Source organism: Camponotus vicinus, unplaced genomic scaffold, assembly GCF_025532165.1.
Source record: "Camponotus vicinus isolate PSW18456_S1 unplaced genomic scaffold, iyCamVici1.0 SCAF_2, whole genome shotgun sequence".
Classification (NCBI taxonomy): domain Eukaryota; kingdom Metazoa; phylum Arthropoda; class Insecta; order Hymenoptera; family Formicidae; genus Camponotus; species Camponotus vicinus.
Window position 1 is genome coordinate 12,851,196 of NW_028141956.1, and position 27,493 is coordinate 12,878,688.

Here is a 27,493-nt window from a genome sequence, read left to right on the forward strand (position 1 = left end):
TGCGGGTAGAAAAAAGTGTAACACTCGTGATAAAAAAATATTTCTATAATTTATTAAAATTTCTTATACAAATACGACGCACTTGGATCTATCGAATTATTAGAAAACTAGTGGATCTGCTCTGTCTGTGACAAGTTTAGCGTCTGTAATTTTTTTTTGCGCAATTTTCATTGGAGGAAAAATACTCTGCCCGATATTAATAATAAATACTTTCGATATTTGCGCGAAGTTTTCATTAAAGGCACTTAATATATATATATATATAATCAAACACTTATCTATTATCATATTCAAAAATACATAAAAAATAACTTGCATCGAGATCCGAACAATGCATCTATATGAAAGCCTCATTCATCGTAAATCTTTGAGCGAGAAACTCTTCTGGAGTTAACGAAATACGTCAAGAATCCATAACACTTTCTTTTTTTTTCGTCAACGTGCAGTTTTTAATCGGATCGGCGATAAAAGAACATTTTTCTCTGATCGAATATACGTATATAACATGCGATACAAGTCTTTCATTGTCGCATCATATCTGGAACAAAAAATCACGCACAATCGACATAGACCCACGCACATAAAAAGATGCATTAACTCTATCATTTCCTCGGCTTCGATTTCGGTTCCTATTTTGCCAAAATGGGTGAAAAAATCAATGAGAAACGTCTCTCTGTCCTTAGCAAAGATAGCATCCGATCCGAGGGGTCCTCGATGCGTTGAATCTCTTGCCGAAGAGGCTCCAATGTGGAACTCGCGCAAGTGCAGGTCGATTCCTAACTATGATGAGGATGCAACGTGCTGGTCTCGTTGATATCCCTCGGTCGTATCGTCGTCGTGGATGTGAGAGCGTTGGAGAGGACCTCGGCGATGCTGTCGGTCACTTTGTCGATCGCGTTCGTAACCAGATGCTTGTGATCGTGCTCGTGCTCGTGATCGTGATCGTGATCGTGATCGTGGTCCTCCTCCTCGTCTCCATGACCATGACCGTGATCGTGGCTGTGTGAATGAGCGGCTACAAAAAAAAAGCGTGAAAGCTTGAAATATTTTTCTTTCTTGAAAAGTTCTAAAGATTACATAATTTTAATTTTTTTAAAAAGAATCAAGCTACGGACGGGATATTTTATAACTCGCGATAAAATTCAAGACGGAATTCTATTTATAATTTTATGTGCGGTGTATCTTAATAGACGTGTGCATTCCTTGACATGTGTTTTTTGCATTACGTGACAAAAATTATAAGAAGAATTTTAAAGCTTGTCTAAAGAAGGCTTTAGAATATATTATAATAAAATAAGCTTGCTCTTATTTGTCTCTACATGTTTATTTCATTTTTCTCGAAAATGTATCTTCGAAATAACGTGTCATATAAAGCATAATTAACCGTGAGTTAAATATTGTTTCATTAGGCTCAACCAGCACCGGCTGAAACCTAATTAACAATAATAGCCTGGTACGGATTGCTCCATCGAATAAGTGTCTAAAAGAAAGTTTTATTCTGTAATAACGATCGACAATTCTAATCAGTTCGCCTCGATATATTATCAATTATCTAAATTAATAATAATATTAATTGGCAATAAATTATTAAAATCCTCTCGAAATAATGGATTGTTTTTTTCTGACGGATTTATATACGTATAGATTGAGTAATTCATCGTGTATCTGATTGCGCGCCGTCCGTTTCCGCTCTATCCTGTATATCCTGCTTATTTCCGCCTCGTAATTGCCGCGCGCGGGCACAAAATTCTCGAAATGACGTTCAAACGGACGGCGGTGATTTCGTCATCACGAAATGCGTCAAACCTGCGTCCGAGAAAGCCGTCGAAAGTCGGTCGGATCGTCCATCGACCTACACGTCCCCGGGTCATTGCCATTGGGTGGAGAGAGAAAGCCCCAAGATATACATAACGGGCAGATCTTTTACGAGAGATCGATCCGATTCTGTCTTTCGAGCAGACGACGGCTGTTTGAATTAATATGACACAATGACGTCGGTTCCTTCCCGGCGCTCGTTATGTGAAAAAAAAAAGAAGGACGGCAGTACGCGTCTCGGAAGAAGTGGGTTGTTGCCGCATGCAATTTGCCAATCATATGGCAGCCGACGCGAGTTGTGTAAAAGTTCACGTCCCGCACAGTCACGTAGGAGTAACACGCGAAGCTCGTGTAATTTACACAGGATAAATGCTCCAATAGACCGTTTAATAGGTATTAGAGTAGGGAGATTCGAAGCCTCTCTTATTCTTTCAGAATAAAAATAAAAAAAGAAATATAAAGTTAATATTAAGTTTAATATTTGGATTATTAATTAATATTCCAAATTAATAAATTGCATAATGTATACAAATATTATTTATAGAGAAATATATTTTTATATATAAAATGTAATATATATATACAACATTTAATATTACATTTTAAATGTATAAAAATAAATAATATTAATAAAATATTAAAAATAAATATTATTAATAATATGAATAAATAATCTATAAATAATATTTATATTATGCAATTTATTAATATAATTTGGAATATTAATTATTATTTTAAATATTAATTTTACATATTTTTTTTTATCTTTACGTTCTTAATATGATTTCATACAATAAATCTCTTTCTCCCTCTCTTTCTCATTCTTTCTCTCTCTCTCTCTCCTTTCTTCCTCATAAAAGATATTGTGTAACAACGAGTTTTGAATTGCGACTGAATTTTGCGTTCGCGCACTCTCGTGAGAAGGTCAGAATGCAATTAAGATTATGTAATAACAAGTGGTCTATCCGCGGAGAGGTAATCGTTATTACGATCCATCTCTCCCCTACTTGCTGTTACTTTCTCGACGAAATGACAGCCATGCAATCCGTCGAGCATTTATTGGATATGTTAAAGTAATACACCATCGTGCGTCTGCGAATAAATATTTTCGCGCGGATGCGAAATACGCACCGAAAGTAGTCCGAGCGTCACATCAACCTTATTTACATTAGATCTCAAACTTCCTCGGAAAGTATTCGTAATTAATTAATTAATTTTTTTTTTAAGTTGAAGATTCCTTGCACAAACAGAGAGATGAAATATTTTTCATCGTATTTTTCTTTTCTTTTTTTGATCACATCATATATATTAATATTTAATATACTTTTTTTTATTGATCACGATCTAAAATGAAAGTGATTCATAAGAACAAAAATGAATTCTTTTGACAAATCTCGAAGCGGAGGCATTATTTTAATACAAGAGCACACATGAAACACAAAAACACGTGCATCATACAAACAATACGCTTTGTTGAAATTGACTTGGCGTCAGTTTTATCAAAACTTAATCTTATTTAAATCGAAATAACAACGCAACAAAGTGACGTGAATTATCAAAGGAGTTTATCAGCTAGTCATCGTCTCGAGATTGACAAATATATTTCAGCGTTCTAGATTTGCGTATACATAGATATATGTACTCCCCCCTACAGTTGTGAGTCTTAATTAAATCGTCTGTTTAATTATGATACCAATGTTTAACGGTATAACGCCTCGATAAGATCTCACTTTCGCGACATTAAGCTCTCTAAACGAAATAGCGTTGCACGCGACGAGGATGTTGCCACCAGTTCTCGGCTTCGAAATTTACCCTGACCCTGACTTTTCAGTAAGTTGTAAGTTTCTCGGCAAATCGATAGATTAAACGAGAACTAACACGTGGAATGCATCAAGGGCGTACCCGTAATAGGTTTGCACCGATGCGAACGATCCTGCCGAAACCGGCTTGGCGATAATTATTACGAATAATCAGCTGGACGCGGATGACGTAAGAAGACTCGCTCGAGGCGCCCAAATAGTAGATCCTCGTATTACGACAAATACAACTCGGTAGTTTTCGTATTGATCTACACTTTAGATCTGTGAATCTCTCTTTACATTCATCTCAAAAGAGAAAGATTCCTCGCTCAATTATATTATGAAATTTTTCAATACCTTCGTTGTTACAATAACCTCGTGATAAGTCAATAGAGTTTATTTTTATATTATCTTTGATTGAAATTTTTGAGATAAATCTTTCTTAGACATCTCGTTGATGAAGTGAAGAAATATGCCTTCTTATTTCAGATAAAATTGCCAAGAAATCGAATATATTCGCGATTGAGAAATGACGAAGAAAATCGAGCTCGCTTATCGTAAACGGATTTCAATCTGAAAAGATACGAGTTACCCAAGAGTTTATTTTTGCATTATCTTTGATAAATTTGAGATAGATCTTCCTTAAACATCTCATCGATACGTGAAGAAATATACATTTTTATTGTAAATAAAATGGAAAAGAAATCGAATATATTCGCGATTGAGAAATTATCCAAGATAAGATAATTGCTCCTTATCTAATAACTCACGCACATCATCGCGTGAATCTGAAATGAGAAAATCAAGGAGGAAGAGATGCCTAATGGATGGACTTTCACCCTCAGTGGGAATAAATTTATGCGATTCCGCGTTCGGGAAGACACGCGGAAATTCGCGCGATCACGCGAGATGCCGAAGAGGAAAAGCGGAAACGCGCATGATGACGATAATACGAGTCTATCCGTCCGGTCACGTCACGTTCCGATGCGCTTTTCTTCCGGGAAACGAACTCACTGGCAATTTGCAGGCCCAGCATCAGCGTGAAGCCGACGATGATCGCGAGCAGCTGGAGCAGGCCGCTCTTCTCGTTCGCTCTTTCACGTGCCAGCACTTCGAAGAACACCACGTAGAGCAGGGTACCGGCTGCCATGCCCTGCAATATGGTTGGCGTGGTTCCCAGATTTTCACTGTCATTCTTCAAGTGGCCCAGCGCTAGTCCGATCCCGATCCCAATCGGCGTTACCATGGAAAAGATGGACAGATATCCGAGGGTTGCTCGCGTGGACGCACCGGCCACGTAGAGCTCCATCCCGACGCAGAAGGAGATGACCAGCTTGTGGGTTGCGATGGCGGCTGCTAGATAGACGACCGAGCTGATGGACGGCTCTAGGCCTACCGCCAGGCCCTCGAATATCGCGTGGAAGGATAACGCAAGCACGGTCAGCAGACCTTGTATCGAAGTGTTGTGCGTTATCGTGACATGTTGATGTTGGTGATGATGATGATGATGGTGATGGTTGTGATTATGATGAAGATTATTATGTTGATGATGGCGAGAGTGATCCTGATGCTTGATTGGCTGGTAATTTAATTCCGACATCGCCAATTCTGGATCCGAATGCTTCTCGACTTGACGTCCTTCGCTCGATAACGCGGAGGATAGGACGAATATAGCCGGTAGGACTTTGTCGTCCTTGCCCACATTTTTTTCATTGCGTAATTCATTGAGCTGGATCCTGGATCGTTCCAAGTCCGCTCTATTCTCTTTGTCCTCGTGGTCGTCGTCGTCCTTCCACGCGGTAGATCTTGTCATTGTAGTGGATACGGTGGTAGTCGAGCCGCTCATCGTCGACGGGCCCGTCTGATTGTTGTTACATCTGCGCACTGATACGGTTCGATAGAGCAACGCCTCCGAGGACTCGGGTTTACCGGTGAGGGCTGCATGCACCGCCTCCTCGACCAGGTAGACCAGAAAGAAACCACCGCAGAAGAGCAACTCTGCCAAACCGAGGGTGCCCAGAGTCGGTAGCTGACCGTTTGATTGGTGCCTCTCGACGCTTTCGCGCACTTCCGGTGCCAGATGCAGGAACGTCGTGAACAGGAGTACTCCGCCGCCGAAGCAAAGCAACAGCGATGTCAGGAGACCCTAGAGGACGATTTGTCGTTTGCTAGGATAAGAGTACCCGATATGCCAATTTACAGATTTCTACGGACTCTCCGACTTTTCTGAATCGATTTTTCTTTAGAGAGAGAGCGACAATTTTGTTATTTCTTTTAAATACTTTAATGAGTTTCAAATTTTAGAATTTGAAAATGTGAAAGAATATTATTGTTTATTTAAAATGATAAATTTCTTTTTTAATATTATATATAATATAATTATTTTAATTATTACTAGTCAATTTCAATGTTTCTTAATCATTTTAGTTATAATGTAAAATTTCCCGAAATTTTCAACAAATGGTATAGAAATACATGCTATAATTACGATTCCTAATGTTATATATATTTAAGAGAGAACAATTATTATTTTTCTATATTAATGTTAATATAAAATAAAAAATATTTTATATTAACATTAGCAACCAAAGAATATATATCTAGTTTTTACCAAAATCATCAATTGACGAGTTTTTGAAAAATATATTTTTTTTTATTATTAATTTTTTAAATGTTTTCAATAGGTTTTAATAAAAACTGTAATATATTTCATATGTATTTTTTCCTTGTTGAAGTAAAAATAAGATATATCTTTCACTAATAGGCGTTTATCGCTCGAGTTTTAGTGAATTGATAACAAAAAATGCAATTTTCCTGAGTTGTTATCGAAATACCGTATTTTACACCGATATTTAGAGCAAATGAGCCATGCATGATATTGAGTTGGCTTACTTATAAAAAAAATATACATATAATATTTCTTTGAAAAATTTCGTCCTGTATCCTATAAAAAATAATTTTTTTTTAATTAAAAAATAATCTTGTTATGTTTCGTTTTATTCATACTAACGATCGCACACTATCCAGTTTTCAAGTAAATTGTGGTGAAGTACAAAAGTTAATCTGTTATTAAATTTGTCATTTTGACATATTTAGAAATACTATGTCCGGATTTTAGCATATTTAGATATATTATACAGAATTATTGTACGGAAACTTTGAAATTAAAATTATTGTGACTAGATTGTGGATAAATTGGCATCTATAATCATTTTTTATCTCGATAAAAGTTAACATATATTTCGGCAAATATATCTTAATAATTTCTATAATTTAAAATAAAAAATCTAAAGTCTCCCTTGTTTTGATGAGTTTGGTTGTTTTAATATTAATCAATGTAAAATAATTTATAATATTTTATATTAATTGAAAATAATAATCACACGAAAAGTGTAAGGATTGTTTACTTAAAAATTTTACTTGCATTCACTTTTAATTAGATGCATATATATTAAGACTGGTAATTTATTTTAAAGGCTTTGAAAATTCGAAGCTTTAAAATAATAAATTCGAGGCATTAAAATCTTTGAAGATTGAAGAATTAAAATTGGAACATAATTACTCATTTATAATAGTAATAGTATACCGCGATATATATTTATAAAATTATATGATAATATCCGAATACAATTTCTAATACTGCAATTATGTCATTAAATTGAAAAATATGTCTAAAAAATTGTGATTTCCTATAAAATATTAATAAATATTTATGTAATTTATTCTTAAATACTATTTAAACAAAATAGCATTACGTCACATAATTTTTAACAGAATAATTATAATTAAAAACTACACACTATAATTGAAAAATATATTTATAGGTTTTCATTCTTTATATATTCTGTCAACCAATTCGAAGAATTAATATTTGCATAAATAATTGCAATTCATATTTATATTATAATTTATTTAGAAAATATGTGTTTAACAAGAATAGTTTTTTCATCCATTATATATAATTGTATTGTGTATTGTGTAATTTATTATTCTATTAATAGTTTATTATTTTTAGATGTGAAATAATTATAACTAAATAATATATAATGATTATAAAGAATATGATATATTTATTTTAATTTATTTAACTGTCACTAGTTTTAGATTAGCAATTGCAAAGCTATTTGTCCAATATTATAATCTAATCTTAATATAACTTAATATTATTTAATAATATTAATGAAAAATAATTACACATTATGCGATAAATAAAAATAAAAACTATTCTTGATAAATATATATTTTTTTAAATAAGTTAAAATATAAACATGAATTGCAATCTTTCAAATTAGATGATAGAATACATACTTAAAACAACAACAACAAGTTGAGCATAAATATCAACACATGTGACACACGTTTGATAATTTGAAAACGGAAATATTTCTGGAAACTAACTTTATATTTATTCAAAAGAATACATCGCTTGACTTTATTTAAAACTTTTTTATATTATAAATATGTAATATTTCACGTCATAATTCTTCAAAATTATAATTTAGGAATAATTACTATTTTTTACATTTTTTGAGTATATATATTATCTTTTTATTTACGATTTTTTTTAGCGTTCCCTGAATAAATTTACATATATTTTTCAAAGCTTCGAAGTTGTTCAAAAGTAACAACCCTAATACGGTATTAGTAGCCAAATGACTAAGAAATCGATTAATTTCAGATAATTTTAGAGAGTCCGTAGATGTGGATTATAAAATATCGAGTACTCTATATATCAATCAGCAGCTACTCCGGATGTGTTGTGATTATTTCATGACCGACCAGCAGTCTCACATTATTTACAATCGAAAAAAATAAACATTTCTTTTGCAGAGGTGATTGTTCTATTTCTGACTTCTCGATCAAATATATATATTTGTCGAGTACATTGTCTTTACGTCGTTTCAATGTTTACGTTACACGCTAACTTTTGAAATCATAACGTATATCCGTGAAATATTCGAAATCCACGAATTCAAATTCGTAAATTTAAATTAGCGCAAAAATGACTCGCGTGCAGCACAGAAATATCCAGTGAATATCCAAGGATATCTACTGCCGTCGAGAATAAATATCCAAGGACGTCCATTGAATGTACTCCGTTTCACGTCGATTATTTTCCCGCTAATTTAACTCGAGCAACGCGTTTGCCCGACATTTTTCGAGCGAGTCGAGTCGGTAGAAAGACGAAATTTCCGGAAATGCTGCTGCGAATCGATCGAAGAGAATCATCGGAATTCATCCGAGAGGACTTCCGCTCGGTTTTTCTGAAACGTACTTGTTTATCCGTCGCGGAGGTCGAGCCTTCGACGTCCGGCAAAGACGCCGAAGTGGACATGCTGGAACGATCAGAGGAGATGGGCTGGGAACTTTTCCGAAGTCGTTTCTTGGTCCTGTAACGTCCTACGATCAACGGCAGGATTCCCAGCACCAGAGAACCGAGACCTAGGCCGATCATCGCGCCGATCTTCGACATTAGGAGGACGCTGGACGTCGCCGTGTCTTCCATAGCGGCACGTTTCAAAATATCGATAATAACGATACAATCAAGATCGTATCTCGACGAAAATAACTTCAATCTCCGCGTGTGTACGTGTGCGTCTCGCTAAAGAACTTCGCAACTACGATGCACCGATTATCTCGTCACCACTTCACCACCTCTCTCTCTCTTCTTGCCTTCTCGTCGATGACTAGACTCATCTCACGCTCCGTTCCCCGGTCTTTTCAACGAGCTTCGGCAACGCGCAAAACAACAAAATCGTCGGCCAGGACTCGACGAGCGAACCGCTTGAACGAGGGAATTCCACGCGCCGCGACGGCCGATCAGACACTATCTACTCCGGTCTCGACTCGACGAGAACTCGGCTCGATCGGACCCCTCGGCCGCCGCCTCGTCGTCTTACATAGTCCGAGCCGAGCCGCTTCCTGCCCACTCCCGCAACGGCTACGTCCCGTCCTTATCCAACCGTTAGCGTGGATGTGCACACGCTCGCTCTAGCACCTGGACTGGTGACTGATCGCTCAGTGGCGTAAAATCAACGGTGGACTCCGAGGGGAAGGGAGGATCTCTCGCAGAGGTGTCAGAGCGCAAGAGGGAAAAATGAGGAGAACGGGGGGAGAAAAAACTGAAACGAAATAAAAATAAGAAAAAAGGAGGAGGAAAAAGAGAGCGACTAGAAGGAAGCGAGGAGAGATCAAAAAACGAAGAAATTAAAGACAAGATGTACGATGTGGAATTTATCATTTCGTATATCTTGGCGATAATCTCTTTATGTTCTTTCTTTAATAAGTGTTTAACGATATCCTTATCAATGTTAATTAAAAGAGGAATGAAAGATGATCAATATCGATAACGAAGATTTCATAACGGTGATTTAATAACTCCAACAATCTTGTCGTTCGTAGAGAGGATGGATAATCTCCCGGGATGGCTGCTTTTCCACCCTTCGCGGGATGGGGCACCCTAAACATCGATTACATCGCTGCGACAATTTTATGCCCAATAAGCGACAACGCATAACGTATTTTCCCTCCTTTGCGCGGGCGGCGGACGCATCCGCGCGTAGGCGCGTGTACAATATGCACGCGTGAATGAAAGAAATCGTCGACGACACTCGTCTGCGTAGGGGACACGCGTGCAGACGTCGCCTACGTCACGTCGTAATAAACATTTGCATTGCCGATTGGAAGATGAATCTTCCAAGAGTGTAAGCACAACGAGAATAAGAGGAGAACGAGATTAAAGAACGCTAACACGAGAGGAAATTGGAAGATCCTCGAATCAACCCTTCGACTTTGAAGAGGATTAATTTAAATCTTATGAAAATAAATTTCTCCTTTCAATTTAATCCCATTTAATTTGCACAGCATGTCAAGATACGGATGAGAAAATGTAAGAGGCACGTTGGTCGCTTTCGAAGCAAAAGGCGTGAATTTAGCCTGGCGATGTGGGCCAGCGACGTGATCACGCTACCCGGTGATTATTCACCAGGCTCCGCGATACTTTCACCCTCCTGCGCGCGAAAAAGCGAGAGGATATGCCGCTCGTTTGTTTCGGACGCACCATTGAACGACGATCCGCGTTCAACGAGCCGTGGAACGATCTCGTGGAATCGAGATCTCGATCAGCGGCACGAGCCGCGGGTGTGTCCCCTGTGTATGTGTGTTTCATTAATCGTTAATGTATTATACGATAAAGAAATAATCGAGCCGTGCCCATTCACTTTCGCGATAGGTTTCAGGGTTTTTTTCTTCTTTACCCTTTCTCTTGCACGATCGCGAAGCATGAAGGACCGCGCGAAAGAAACATCCCCCTCTTCCTCCTGGGTGATTCACGTGGACAAAACAAAAATAACGGTATTTTCCAGCAATGGTGAGAAAAACTTTTCCAAGTCGACCTTATATTGTACCTCGCATTGTGAATCATCATCGACAGGATGTCCTCTGCATCCCACGCGCCGCATTCTCTTTTCTTTTTCTCCCTCTCCACCTTCTCTGCTCCCCCTCATTTTCTCTTATGTGACTAGTTAGATGCTCATTTCAAAGGTTGGCCTCGACATGCGTGTTGCTCTTTCTCTCTCTTTTGATAGAGAGAAAAAGAGAAAAAGAATCACGATAAGTGACTGTTGACCAGCAATTAATTGCTCGCTGACAATTGATAAGTGCCGACCGTCGCCTTCGACCTCGGTCATGCTCGAATCATCCTTGTTTTCAAGATTCAATCTTATAAAGCTTTCCCGTTTTTCCCCGAATCTCTTTATTTTTAATCATTCACTTTCGCACTTGAATTTGTTTATGTAAAATGTATTTATATATATATATATGTTTTATATATATTTTAAGATTTTCAATTATTAATATATATAATTAATTAATTATATATTATATTAATTATTATTATATAATTATATAATTATTATAATTAATTATTAATATATATATAATATTAATATATTGTTTTAGAAAGAGAAAAGAATATCATATCTATTAGTAAAATAAAAAAAACCTCTTCGCATCAATTAGGAATTAAATCGGTCTTAATCAGAAGCTCATAAAGTTGACTGATTATCAATTATGCGATAATAACTACTGTTTCAGCGTCTTATCTTATTTTTTGCCAGCAACTAATCTTTCTGTTGTATCGTATTTTAATTTTTTTAAATGACTATATGTATTCCTGGAAAGATCGTATTTTTTTAACTATCTAGTCACGATAAGTATAAACACTACATATATGTATACATATATATATATATATATATATATATATATATATATATATATATCTTATCATGATTTTGCACTCACGATTAGATTATCAAGATTTCAATTGAAAAATTATATTCAATCTTCTCTCTAGAAAAAAAAACAAAATAAAAATAGATATATATACATATATAAAATATACATATATAAAATATATTTATAGTCTTGTTTATACTTCGTGACTTGATTGCTTTCAAATACATAATATCCTTATCTATTAAAATTCTCATGATTATTCATTGAAAGAAACTATTTATTCAAACAATGTGCATGCATAATGTGAACGAAGCGTGGAACTAGAGCATTTATTTTTAGCACTAAAAATCTCACTTTTTACATTCTGATGGTTATCATTGAACTATGCTAAACTGTTTAATATAAGATAAAATTGTTTGTACTTACTCGACATCTGCAGACCGAACATGACGAGGAAACCGAAGAGAATCGAGACGTACTGCCGCAATCCGGATCGATGTTCCTGCAGAATCTCGAAGAACACCACGTAAAGCAGGGTACCCGACGCCAATCCCTGCGGAGATATAAAAATAAATATATTTTCTCTCATGCTCGTGCACTATGTAATTTTGTCACTCGATTAATCCACAGATAAATGGATTTTTTTGTGATTATTCGCGCCGATAATTCTCAATTATTTCATCGAAATTTTTTATATATTCCTCAAACGGCAATATTTTTGAAAAAAGTCGAATTGCACCTGTAATATCACGGCCATTGGTCCACTCGCGGCCGCGCTTCCACCACCGACCAGTCCCATCCCGATGCCGATTCCTATCGGCGATACCACAGCGAACGTGCACGTGTAAATTACGGACAGATACGGCCTGGTTCGGGAAGCGAGCAATTCTACGCCGATGCAGAAGGCTATGACGAATTTATGGGACGCCACTGCCAGGAACATGTACCTGCCGAATCATTAGATTAACATTAATAATAATAATTTAATAATTACAATTATAATTTTTTCATTACAATTTTCTAATTCCTAGAATTATAATTTCAGTTGCAATTATCCAAAGAGGGTATAATATTTCCTATTTCTATATTTTTTATAAATTTTATAAAAAATTATTCGTAAATTTTATAAATTATCATTAGAATTATAATTTTAGTTGCAATTAGGATATCCCTCAATAGGGTAATTGAGTAATTTTTTATAAAATTTATAAAAAATATAGAAGTAGGAAATATATCCTCCTTCTTAAAGGATATCCTAATTGCATCTGAAATTATAATTCTAAGAATTAAGAAAATTGTAATAAAAAAATTACAATTATAATTATTAAATTATTGAATTATTACCATACGTGACTGGCAGAGCTCTCTAGACCGATCGCTAGTCCCTCGAATAGCTCGTGCACGGATAAGCCTAGTACTATTAATAATCCTCGCAGCGAACTTATCACAAAATCGTCGTCGGCGTTTGTTATCATCGGCAAATGACTGTGACCCCTGTAAATTAAAAAATCACGTGAAATCCTTTACGCTCGCAAAGTGTCGTCATCGCTCGATGCACCGTAGAAAATCGACATTTTCGCAGTGAGAAAAAAATAGCTTACGTGTGTAAATGATTGTGGTTAACGCATGACGGTGCTATCTGGCCGTTTTCCACCAATTCGTTTGTGCTGCGATTCACGTCTTTCTTGTCGCTTATCTGTCGCTCTTTTTGTCTCTTCCTTAGGTACGTGTGCACGGACTCCTCCACCAAATACATGATAAAGAACCTACGAAAAAAGTTTGTGAAAATTAATTTATTGATATTTCGTTAAAAGACATAAACCCCGACTATTTTATTGAGAAAAAATAAAGAAACAGTAAGAAAATTAATAATATATATATTATATATACATATATTTAAAATTTGAATATATAAATCAATCTATATAAAATGTATATATCATGTTTAATAAATTATATAATTTATATTAAAATAATATTATATATTAATATATAATATTATATTTTTTATTAATATTATTAATATTATTTATTAATATAACAAATGAATGCATAAAATATATTAATATATATCGTCTAATTATAATTGCATAAAATTAATTGCATGCTCATAAAATTGCGATTGTATATAAACAATTGTAAAAATTCAAATCGATGAGTAATGAGTAATACTTAATTTTTTTCGTTACGAAAGAATCTTGCACGTCGATAGAAAAATATTCCATCTTTTCTCTAGCGCGATTTTTTAAATAATCTTAGCTCTGACGCACAATGACATCATAAAGGATCAACTTACCCGGCGCATGCGAGCATATATGCCAATGGAAACGGGAGCTCCTTCATTTTACCGGCCTCAACGAGATTTTCAACTCCTTCCGCAACTTCCGGTATCAAATGGAGGAACGTTGTGCTGAAGAGGACACCCCCGCCGAAGCCGAGCAGGAGGCTCACAGCTTTCGTGGATCTACGCATGATATTTTATTATTTACACACTTCTAATTCAATCGTATTACATCATTGCGAATTTTTAGAACGATATCGGCGAAGTGACACTTGTCGTAATCTCTCAAGCATCGTAATAAATATCTCAAACTATTTACTCGCTGTTCCACGTATTTTGCCGTACATGATAAGTAAATTGATGAAACAGTATCAATAGATATTATAAATCATTTCCTACTTCTATATATTTTATAAATTTTATAAAAAATTATTCGTAAATTTTATAAATTATCATCAGAATTAAATAATTAAACAGCGCGATGCCAAATGTCTAAGAGCTATTACCACGATTTCTAATTTACAGTATTGTCGTTAGAATATTTATATCATCTAAATAGAACAATATATCTTTACCTGGGATTTTGCCCGTTCAAATCCCATTTGAACCATTTGGCCAAGAACATAGGAATGATACCCATTGTTGTGCTGACGGTGCACAGTACTACCATGGTGACGGCCTTGGCTGTTAGCACGTCCATCGTATGCGAGTCCAAGGGATAATCATCATCATGATGATGTCCGGCATCGTCATGATGTGTGTCGTTCATCGATAGGAACGGTAAATTTGCCATAATGTCGAATTTTTCAACACACTTCTGCAATAATTTGACAATAATGAATTTAAACAAGTCACACAAAGCGCGAAAAGCATTCTTGAGGAATGAAATGAAGTTTCCTCATCCTTCGAATCGCGTCGATCGAAGATAAGTCTTTCTTTCAAATCATGCTAAGACACAACAGGGAAGAATTACCGTCTTAACTGATATCCCAGAAATAATTATCTTGGATATCAGTTAAGACGTAATTCCTTTTTGCAATTGTACCGCAAAACTACGACATATCCGCAATGTTGCTGAAATATTCTATATCGTAGTGTGAGAAATGTAAGTGCTATTTAATGGAAAGAAATATCAGATTATTTAGCAATTACATTTTCCGGCTGATTATCGGTGTTTAATTTTTAGTAACACAATTATAGCTCGAAATTATATCCCTCGAAATACGTCGCATGGAGATGCGTGCTTAATCTTTTTAGACAAACAGCGACAGACGCTTTATCTGACTCTTTGCGAAAATTTATTACAATCAGCAGTTTTAACTCATCAGCAGTCGCGTGCGCTTTTGTAACATATTTTATCTATTTTTTCACGACGTGAAGATATTTCGTTACATACATGGGAATTTGGTGTCAGTGTGACATTACTAAGAAAATGTTACATTCTCGTATTTCTGCGATCTTTGCATATTTGAATCTTTTTTTATATTTGTTGCGTGGAATTTATACAACTCACATAATGTTTATAAAATTCGTTGTAAGAAACTCGCTTCACTGTTACATCGTCTTTTTTTAACCGTCAATTTACCGTTGAATTTATTTTAATTAATTTAAAATGATTCAAGCTCTAACAATCAAGATGATTAGCAGTCACTTTTCTTTATAATCATGGTAATAATGCAATTTATGTTTCCAGAATTCATATATTTACTGCGCAATAAATATTACGGATAAGTGTTATTAACAACAAAGATATTATGTCAACTCTTTATCGTTAATTGTGTGTGTTCGTCAACCAAAATTTAGTTTGTATCCGCAATGAAATCCAAAAAACGTGACATAAAGTGAAAAATAAATCCGTGGATTATACGAAATGAAAAATAATCGCATCTTTAAGTAAAAGTATTTATAAAGTCGCGACAGTCTTTATTTATTTATTTTACTTTTTCTTAAAGAAGAGAAAAATAATATTTTGTTAATTTGGATATAATAAAATTCTCTGAGAATTCGATTTTCGAATAAAAATTTTCGAATTATAAATAATTCTCTATAAAAGTTTTACAATAGTTTTATGATAGTTTTATGATAGTTTTTAACGATATCGTATTTAAAAAGGAATTTGCATGTATATTTGCATTATTTCAATAACATAATATAAATCAATAACAACATAATATTTCTATTATCGCGCCACTTCAAAATTTGAACAACTTTATTATGTCTTCGCGTGACGTACATAACTTGACATGAATTATGTAATTTATGAGAATGGCGGATGCGAATTATTACGAATATGTAAATTTTTACGAATATGTAAATTTCGAAATGCTTGTAGATTTGTTCGAGATCCGGAACAATCGGATCTTAATTGCTAGAAAATTAGATTGCACTAACGGCGCAGCATGCAATCGCGGCAAAAAGATATTTCAAAACGATCTGGTGTTGAGAAAGTACATAAATCAACAGGACACGATTTCATGAAATTTAATAATAAAAATTGCCAAATGTTATTTTCGAAACTGAATCTTATATTGTATCAAAATTATATATATTATTATTATATACACATATATTTTAATTCTTAACGTCAAGCTGGACGCGAGCAATTAATTTATTTATGAAATATACATAGTTTTATACTATAATTAAGCTATCTAAAAATGTAATTTAGATAAACTAATTGCTTCAAAAAAACATATATTCAATCTTATGTCAAATTTGTATACTATTATTTATATAAATGTTAAATTTCTTGCACAGTAATGTCAAGCAATTAATTTATGAAATATACAGATAGATTTATATTAAGCTATCTAAAAATGTGAGAAATGTCCAGATTTCGTTAAATGAAATAATGCGTCGATACATATATGACTGCGTGTATTGCGTCATATAATATTTAGATTTGTGATATATAAGGATTTCTAAAAATAAGATGTATGATTATTTTACACGTGTCATGAGAGATTCAGCGAATCGCGATAATTTATCGAAGATAATTTATCTCTTCTATTCGATAATTTTATACCTCCTGAGACGCGCGCGTTTTCCTTCGCCGGTGCTGCGTTCTTCTTAAGTATTCTGCGATTAGATCAATGCAGAGTATGTTTTCGACATCGTGTATAATCGCGAGAATCAACGCACTACTAATCGCACTGTCTTTTCCATCCAGCATTTATATACACGGTGTGTCATTCGATATCGTCTCCAGTGATCTTCAACGCAGCGATCGCCGAGACGTCGGGCGATAACGCGGGTAGTAACACGAAGTCGCTGTTGGACGTTACATACACCCGCACAGAGTCAGATGCACACTTGTGAGACGTATTCTAGGTAGCAAACGTACGTTATTTGACGTCCAAATGACGTGCGCTTTGTTATTTGGAATGTGATCCGGGTGTGTTTCTCCAGAAGCAACAATGATCGGTCGCGATTAAAGGATAAATAATCGACGAGACGGAGGAGATAACGCTTAATATCTTTTTTGATTAATTTTGAATAAAGCAATACCGTAAAAAAAAAAAAAAAAGTGAAAAACAGAATGAATTAAATTCAATATTTTTCCTATTTATTTTAATTTCCCGATTTGCATGCTTAAATTTGTCCTGTCGATGTAAAATCAATTCGCGTGTCCTTCGCAAGGAATTCGATTTAGCGTTCGGGGGAAAGGAAGAAGAAAAAAGAAAGATCGTTGCGAGAAGTTGGCTCGATGGGACATGGGAACCGCGATTCTTGCCGGTCGCAAAGTCGCGCGGATTCAACGGCGCGAATTAACAGCGCTTGCTCGATTAGTCGGCTCGATCGCTGCAATCGATACGAGAACAAGTAGTACCTAGCCTTTGAAAGCCGTTGCGGCACAGGTGGAAATGAATGCGGTGAAAGTGCATCGGCGTGACCCTCTGGCGGATAGAAAAAAAAAGAGGGATGGAGGGAGGAATGGAGGGAGAACGATTTCTGTGTCGTTCAAGGTAAACTCGAGGCGATCGCGGTAATCGATCGGCCGCATAGCTAGAAGAATGCAGAAGTCGTTGGTAAATATTTCCCGCATCGCGTTTCTCTAAATTTCAAAATCGATGATTCGTACATTAATCGGGAAAATCCTTAGCGTTGAATTCTCGGTGAGTGAAGTCATTGTGAAAATCGATTTTTTCCTCCTGTTGATCGGCTTGCATTGTATAATTGAGAGAAATATCGAGAGACGTAATCCTCATTAATATAAATATGTATTTTTCCGTTGCTTTTTTGTGATTATATTCAAGATGTTTTTCTGTTTCCCCTCCATTTTTTCTCCGGTCGCTAATCCATTATTTGAACAGTTGATACGCTAATCTATATTTTTATACGACTGTGTAACTGTCTCATGTAAATACATCTGTTGATTACGCACCGCTATTATCGTATTTAAGCGTGATTCACACATGTACATGCGAATTAATAATATAATATTGTTATATTATATTTTATATTATTAATAATATCGATAATAATAATATTATTATTATTATATTATAATAATATTATTATTATTAATATATGTTAATTATAATAATTGATAATGTGAACAAGATAATTAAAATTGTAAATATATATATATAAAATTAATAAATAATTTTAATAAATAATTTAAGTAGAGAAATTTTCGAAAAAATTCTCGAGAGTGCAGATAAAAAAAATCTTCTAATCAAATATTAGTATTTGAAAAGTCGAGATCTCTCGATTTCAACTTTGAATGATAATGGATTATTTAATCAAGTGGTAGATAATTTGATTACAAGATTTTCTTATCTGCACTCGAGAATTTTCGAGAATTTCTCTTAAATTATTTATTACTTTTACATATATATATTTATCCTGTGTAATAACTTTAATTATCTTGTTAATGTTATCGATTAACATATATTAATAATATTATAATAATATTATTATTATTATCGATATTATTAATAATATTACTACACATTGCAGATTATACTAATTAATTTTCCGATCTAGACGTATGGATAAATTTGGAATCTTCTCGCTGGAAATACCTACTCGAACGGGGTGCGTGGTAAAGACGTGACGAGCTTCTAAATGCTGACATGGACATCACCCAGTGATAATGCATACATTTGCAAACCCGAGAAGAAAACGATATACCATATATAGCATTTCACGACCGGTCGTTTCTACATGCGTGGAAAATTTCTTCGTATGAGAAAACTCTCACTACCGCATTCGTAATCGTATTAGAAAAAAATTTTACGATTGTAAAATTTTTTGATAATGGTTAATAATAATAAATGATATTAAAAGAGAATTGAATTTTATGTCAGTTATTTCAATTTATTGATAAACGTAACCAATGAAAAATATTTTCCTCTATAATTTCTCGGTGCTTTCCTTCTGGATAAATTATTTATGCCTTTAATTATGTATTAATAAATGTGTATTGCATTTCACTAACCGGAAATTTGGAAGGGAATCCCATCACCTCGGGATTTCCACGAATGTCTTCTCTCGCAGAAGAAATTATTACCTTGATTCTAATTGTGCAATTTTACTTTATCGATTACGAACTTTATAGCAACAATAAAAGACTTTATACATGTCATCGAATTTAATGAAAAATTTGTTTCTCTTGCAAGTCTTCGAGGGCCTCTTTTCGAACATCTGCGTTCCTATTTATCTTTCACGGCAGGGAGTCTAGGTTTCCGGGAGATTGGGGAATTCCCTCGTGTATACTCAGAGGGAACTATAATAAGTATATCTCGTGTCTTACGAGCATATGTGGCACACGCGTTACTTAATATGCGATACGAGACGCGTGACGGTTTTGTTTATTAATGTATACGTATGATTCAGACTTCGAACGTAATTCGCACATTGTGGATGTTTCTGGTTTATTCAACATATAATCGTCAATCTCGATGCAATAGCAATAAAATATGCTAATTATCAATATGTTAATGCGATAATGTCATTACTTTTTCCTCGCAATGCCGAAAAGCACATAAATCAAAAGACACATGGGATAATATACATATTCGTGCTGAGTCGAGAATTTATTCCGCGATTGATTGAAGCTTGATTTCAGCGAAGACTTTATTCATCGGAATAAATAGATGCGAATAGAATAGAACGAAAAGGGATTTAACATTCGTAAAATCAATTAAAGACCATAAACATTCCTAACTTAAATAAATCGAATTCCACTCAATTCGTAAATTAAGTACGTGATTTAATCAGACAATACGGGTGTCTCCATTTTCAGGAAGCTTCGTGTTATTTATAATGACATGTTCGGTAGTATATTTACTTGTCTCTTACCTCGAATGACAGAGACTCTTGAACGAGGAAGAGGCGAGAACCTGCACGTGTCTTCAACAATAGATCTTCAGTACGTCTGCCAGCCTATCAACCCGAAGAATGCGTCGTCGAAAATTCCACACTGATCATGTTCGTCGCGTCGATGACGAGAGACAAACGTCGTTCGTGGTGTAATCGAAGTAATTGATGGAATCTACCGTCGTAAATGATTTCTGACGGATGATGAGGCACGTTCGGCGTGACAGTCACGAAGAGAAAGAGAGAAGGAGAAACGTCAACAGGGAAAAATAGTCTCTCTTCGTCGAACCAAGAATCGACACACTCGCGTTTCGTTGACGATGGAGACGACAATCGTCCAGAGGATATCGAAGAAAAATCGTCGAAAAATAATCTACACGTTTTTCTTGCAATGTTCTCTCACAGGAGCAAATCTTCCGTGAGAAAGGAACTTGATGGATCGAAGGACGTGGAATAGCGGATGCCGAGGAAGCGCCGGCGACTTTAAACGGGAGGACCAGTCGGAAGGGATCGCACCGCAAGACCGGAGCAGAATGAGAAGCGTACCGAGGAGAAGAGGCGAGAGATAGCGCGTTAGGAGAGGCTTCGTCCTACCTGTTCTCAGCGGGCGCGTACGTCTAGGATTCCCCTCTCTAGGTGGGGAAACGCAGCGGTGGACGGTGGACGAATGCGTGGATTCACCCCGATCGCGCGTACGTGCATGACGTGTACAAATGAGAGAAGGGGAGGGGGGGGAGGAGGAGAGGAGGGAGAAAAAGCATCATCCTCGAATCCGGAATGCAGTTAATGACGGTCGAATAATCGGCCGAAATACCAAAGTGGCACAGTCGCATCTCGCTCTCGTGTTCGATTATCTTTCTTTGCGCCCCGTTCACCACAAATTACCGCCCATTTCGCGAATCCTGGGCAAGAAAAAGCCGTTCTTCTCGTGGCTGACGAGGGGTACCTCCGAGATCGGCGATTCAGTTATCCGGAGGTTCACAGGCCAGAGGTTCTGACGCATACAAGGCGTCTTTGATTAATCGTGAAATATATCCACTTATCAATATGTTATTACGTAACATGTGGATGATAAACCGAATAAGATTATTTCCTTTACAACGTCGTATAATTTTCTATAAATACATTTGAAAATTTTTTGCTAAACAAGTTCATGCATTTTATTTTTACGTGATATATTAAATTATTGCTGTATCGTTAAAATTAATTTCATTGTTATATTATGATTAACATTCACTAATTAAATTCAGATAACATATTGCATGCTCGAATTGTGTGTGTGTGAAGTTTGTTTGTTTGGGGTTTTCCTCCATTTTTATCCATTTCTTTTATTCTTGGAAGAGTCTCGAAGAACATTATAATATAAAATGTCAAATGGATTGAAAAAAAAAATCAACGTTAACTCATTATCGTGACTATAAATTCCAGTCTTTATTTCAGAATCGCAAGTGTTTCTTTAGTTTATGATATGAAATTTTTTGCTCATTCCCCGTCTCGTTTATCTTAATTCGATTATCGCGTAATATTTTCTCTCCTGCAATGCCGTAATCTTGCAGAATTCCAATTGTCGTTTTTATTTCTTTCGCTGACGCCAGATATTTTTGCGAAAAAAAAATGTGATGACTTGAAACGAACCGAAGAGGAATTTATTCGTTTCTAAAAAATAAAATACTAAAAAAAGGCTACTATAATTGCATATTAAAAAATTATAGTTGATACATTTCTATTTTTATAATTAATACTCCTATAATGTTGATAACTCTGTGCGTAGTGATAATAATTTTAAATATAATTGCCGATGAAAATAATTATATATTTGATAATTACAGCTATTTTTCTTTTATCGGTATATGATCGAAACATAATTGCTATTTTTTGCAAGTGAAGAATCGATTTTTTTCTTACTTCTTTTTCTCTATTCAATCGTTTGATTAAAATCGATAATCGATTGGGAGGAAGATCAACAATCTCCAAAAGGTAAAAAATCTCCCGATCACGTAAGCAACGAATTATTATTTTTAAGTTATCTCTTGGATTCCTACTAAATCTATCAAAATTGTTGGAGCAATATTTATCTCACAATACAATTCTTTTCTGCGTCGTAATATCTCGAATTTAAATATCTGATGTAATCGCACCCGGAAGACAATATCTGCCGACGATATTCGTGCATAAGCACGCGTATCAATCGCATCATCATCATCATATTATAGTGTCCGAAGTAAATTGAGCGTTAAATCGCAACTTTCGTTCGTGGATTCTCTCGTTGCGCGGATTCCATTCGATGTCGATTTGTCGTGTCAGGTCATTCGTCTTCGCGACACGCTCATCACAAGTAAAATAAAGGATGTCGTAAAAAAATCCGATGTCGACGAAGAAATCGCATATATTTCACGCTTGTTACGCAAATATCCATCTTCTATAGCTCAATGTCTTACAAGTTACAATTGCTGCGTCATTAAGGCCCGTATTTATATAATCGTGTTTCTGCTGAGGAACTCATTTGAAACCAGTTTTGAGCCTTGATACGGTTCGATAGATGAGTCAATTTGATATTCGTGATACCATATTTGTAATCTCGATTCAATAGAGAAATTCTAATAAAGTTTGTATTGAGATGCAGTTTGAATTATGCTTAGCACGATTTTATAGTCGATACTTGAGAGAAAATCGCTCGTGAAAAAATTACGTATTATTCAAGTACCATTCGAAGATGATTCAGGAAGAGATTGACATACTTATAGAAGCATATAGAAATATTTAAATTGCAATTTAATATCAAAAAGATTAGTAGTAATTAATAAAAATACTATTATATAAATCTTATAATCAAAATTTTTAACAATCTATTGATTAAAATGAATAAACTAGAAAATTATAATGTTTATAATCAATGTGATATATGTATATGATAAACTTAATGAATTGCGCAAATATTTACCAAAACTTTATATGCAAAAAATTTATAAAAATCTTCGAATAGTCTAACAAGAATAAATTTGCCAATAGATATAAATTTCGAAAGGAATTTATTATGCATTATATATCTTCCCTTGAATTAAACATCCTCTCTCAGCAAAGCACCAAGAAGGGATCTTTCAATACTACCAGTTAAACAGTTCCTTTTTGTCTTCGATTTTATGCTACAACATTCCTCTCCAAGTTAGCTTAATTAAATTAAAAAGAAAAGATATTTATCTCTCTTTATCTATATCTAAGATCTGTTTGTATTTAATATATTCTTAGTTTTAAAAAAAAGATTACTTTTAAACAAGCGCTCTCTTCAAATGAGATTTGAATGCGGATCTAAAATACGTCATACACTACGTCTGTGAACAAAAAGGAATTCACGCTCTTTTGTATCTATTTATATCCTGTTTCGCTCGTGCAAAAAAAAGTGAGGTGATGCGAATCATTTGTTTCGTTTCTAAAGGTATTTAAACGTAAAATCCAACTTGTATTCATCACAATCGGTTCTCGAGAAAAAGAGAAATCTTCAAACTCGTATGTACAAAAACGCTTTCCAAGTATAATATAATGCATACGATAATTATGTGTGTATTATTTTCTTCTCATCAAATTTTTCAACTTTCCTGTCTTTTCCCGGTTCTGTGAAAAAAAATTATTAGAATATGGTTTCTAATTATCCTTGATTTTTCGATTTGGTGCAATCGTCTTCCACAAAGAGAGTATTAAAATATTGCGAGATGTATTGGTGAAAAATTTTATCACGATACAATTTTCTTCTCTATTCTTCTCGCTCTTTGGGGACTTTTATTAGATTTCTAAAGAATAAATTCTCGGGAAAGAAAATGTATGCGGAGCAGAACGATCGGCATAATCGCAAAATTACAAGAGTTCAATGTCAACGAACTATTAATCCCGCTTTATCGCACAATTTAGCTTGAAATCCAGCATTGCACAACGATGATTTCGATCGCTTATCAAATAATATATTGTTTTTGTATTGATATTAGAAAGAGGATTCCTCTCTCTTCCTCTCTTTCTCGGTACTTCTGATATTTGCGTATTTACCCATCGAGATAACTAGATGAAATAATAAATACTTATTATTAAATACTCATCGATATAAAAGAACAACTATTGCGATTCTCAAATCCTATTTTTCTTTCTTATCTGCCTATTGATATCAAAATTATCTTGAAAATTATATTATATTAGTCCGGATTTATCTAATAATTAAGTTTGATCGAATTAAAGCCCTTGGAGATATATTAATCCAATTTATAATCGCGCAATATTGTAATTATCTCTCATCTTGAAATAATATTTATTTGCTTTTCCACTTTTGCTTTCGAAGAAATTTGCAGAATATCTATTTAAACTACAAAATATTGAATAAACAAATACGAGGAAATAAGACTTTCTTGTTTTAAAAAAATTTTTGAAAAGTTTCGCTGATTGTGAATGTATCACCAGATTCGCGGATATCAAGATAGATAGTTTAATGTGTTTATGGAATCGAGGTAAAAATAAAAGATCCTTGTTCTTTCGCCGAGCATGCACTTTGGGTCAAACAACTACTTGTATGAGCGCATCTAATGCTGTGGTATAATTTCGCGGTAAATAAACTGCTATCGAACGATAAGGAAAGAACAGGCTCGTTTCTTGTCATCCTGATGTTTGCGTCATTTAATCTCCAACGTTACATGTCATAATGAAATTACACATAATGATAAAAGAGTAATTATCGGGACTTTTAGAGCATTCCTGAGAGACGGGAATTTTCAAAATAATTTCTAAAAAATCCAAAACGATAAACTACTAATACGATAAATATTTACATATATATACAGTTATATATATGTGTACAGTTTGCGTATAAACTATTACTAATAAAATTTATTTATTTATTAATATAATATAATTTGTATTTTGCATTATTAATATAATTGCATTTGTATATATTATATATTTTATGTAATTATTTAATATAATTATATTTTATATATTATATATTTTATTATGTATTTGTATATATTATATTTGTATATGTTATATATTGTATTTGTATTTTGTATTATTAATATAATATAATTTGTATTGTAATTTTATTTATTAATATCATATAATGTGTACATATGAAGAATTAGTTATAAGTTTGATGATCAACGAGGAATTTGAAAATAATCGGCGTCTATTATTTGCGACATTAAAATATCATCTCAAGAATTGATTTCTTCGATTAACCCTCGAGACTATTAAGACTAATTTAATCAATTTGGTAGGCAGTGATGTGCAACGATGAGGACGCAATTAAAAATAATTAACATCGACTTGGGAATTCGGTCCCAAGTCGATCAACAAGTGGCGATAGCTCAATGAATGTGTTTGCTATTCCGATTCGCTCCTCTGGATTTCTCGGTTTACTCGGAATGGAAGACGCGCTATTATTAATGATAATGGTTGCCGATAATGATTAAAAAAAGAGAAAAAATCGCTCAGCAAAAGAGTAAAAATGATTCCTTAATCAGGTAATTTGCCGCCAACACACATTACGATATATTTGTGTAGAATATGATATTATCAACTGTTGGTACTCGAATGATACTGAATGACTTTAAGAAATTTAAATAGACTCCAGAAGATATCACTACATTGGATTTCCGAAAAATTATCGCGACAGCATCATTTTTGAAAAATGATGTCGATATATTAGACATCGTTATAAAAAAAAAAAATTTTTGGATATAAACTAGTTAATGAAGACTATAAACTATCATATAGTTAATGAAAAATTATTATACTTATCAATTCAAGATAATTAAAATATATTTCAAATAGTTTCTATTTCTTTAGTATATAATTAATATATATGTGATAATAAGTTAACGTACTACATTGATAATATTATTCTATATTTTTTTATAATACTATTCTGTAATTATTCCGTATAATCTATATATAATATCTCGTTATCTGATATATAAAAAAATATTCTTATTTTCATAATAATCATTTAAATATTCAACAAACATTGAAACAATTGCAGTCAATGATCAATCAATTATATCAATGCTGTCATCCGTTAAGGCCGAAAAATAGAATTCTGTAAATTCATTTTATTTTATCGTGATTCTCTAAACTATAAAAAAATTTCTGCAAATCGATAACTCTGTCATATTTTATGCATTATTTTTTTCAGAGATATTAAGAAAAACAATTCTTTCTATTATTTTAAAATATTATTTAAGATTCTAAATACGTATAATATAAATTATTTGATCAGTAGATGCAAATATAGCAGTAACTAAGACCAGTATCTGGCCAGACAGACGCGAGATCTCCCCTCTTTTTCTACTATCATTCTTCCATTCCCACATCATTATTCTTTATTCATTATTTGTCATTGTCATCCCGCTAGTTGATGAATGAACGCAATTGAACTTCGGTTCAAGACTGACGTAGTCCATAATTCATAATTTATAAGAATCACATTGAATAATTCGACCTTGCTGATTACAAGCTCGTTTCGTTCTTTATTTAAAATTACTCGGTTGCATGCGATATTTCGAGCATATCGGAGTATGATTGACATCGATGCGCAAAAAGGATGAAGTTTATATTAATTTAGTTAATTATATAATTAATTTATTTAATTAATTATAATAAAATTCAAACTTACAGATTACGAATCAGTTTTGTAAATCGCTTGCTCGACGCACTTGTATCGACTACTCATTCGAAATTGACGACAAGGACGAGAATGATCCATATTTCGGATACACTCAAAATAATGTTTTGTTGATGTAGTTAAATTTCTAGATCACAATAAAAATTTACCGACATTTTTGTATCTGCTAGAATAGCGCATTGTCATATGTAGAATTTATAACAGCAAGTTTTCTAATTATGCCTTCTGAAGCAGCGATACCTTCTAGAGTAATGATACCTTTAAGATAAATTTTGGTCTCATTTTCAAATATTAATCACTCTATTGGATAAATATAAGTTGTATAAATATAAGCTGTGTGGAACGATCTTTGTGAGAAACAATTTTTTGTGTGTGTACCAC

General features: G+C 33.9%; 1 protein-coding gene across 5 annotated transcripts; it reads right to left on the reverse strand.

Annotated features, from left to right (window-relative positions):
- Positions 1-30: 30 nt before the first annotated feature.
- On the reverse strand, positions 31-27,121 carry LOC145966547 (zinc transporter ZIP1-like). Of its 5 annotated transcripts, none has more exons than XM_083090672.1 (8): positions 27,104-27,121; positions 14,709-14,950; positions 14,149-14,316; positions 13,454-13,618; positions 13,197-13,346; positions 12,592-12,799; positions 12,279-12,405; positions 31-1,015 (listed from the first exon to the last, which is right to left on the reverse strand). In XM_083090672.1, exons 2-8 carry the CDS (start codon positions 14,924-14,926, stop codon positions 777-779), a joined length of 1,275 nt encoding a protein of 424 aa, XP_082946798.1. In that variant the 5' UTR covers positions 14,927-14,950; positions 27,104-27,121; the 3' UTR covers positions 31-776. The 5 variants fall into 5 exon arrangements, with proteins under 5 accessions (XP_082946798.1, XP_082946797.1, XP_082946796.1 ...); XM_083090671.1 differs by lacking the exon at positions 27,104-27,121 and adding an exon at positions 21,052-21,121; XM_083090670.1 differs by lacking the exon at positions 27,104-27,121 and adding an exon at positions 20,440-21,031.
- Positions 27,122-27,493: the final 372 nt, after the last annotated feature.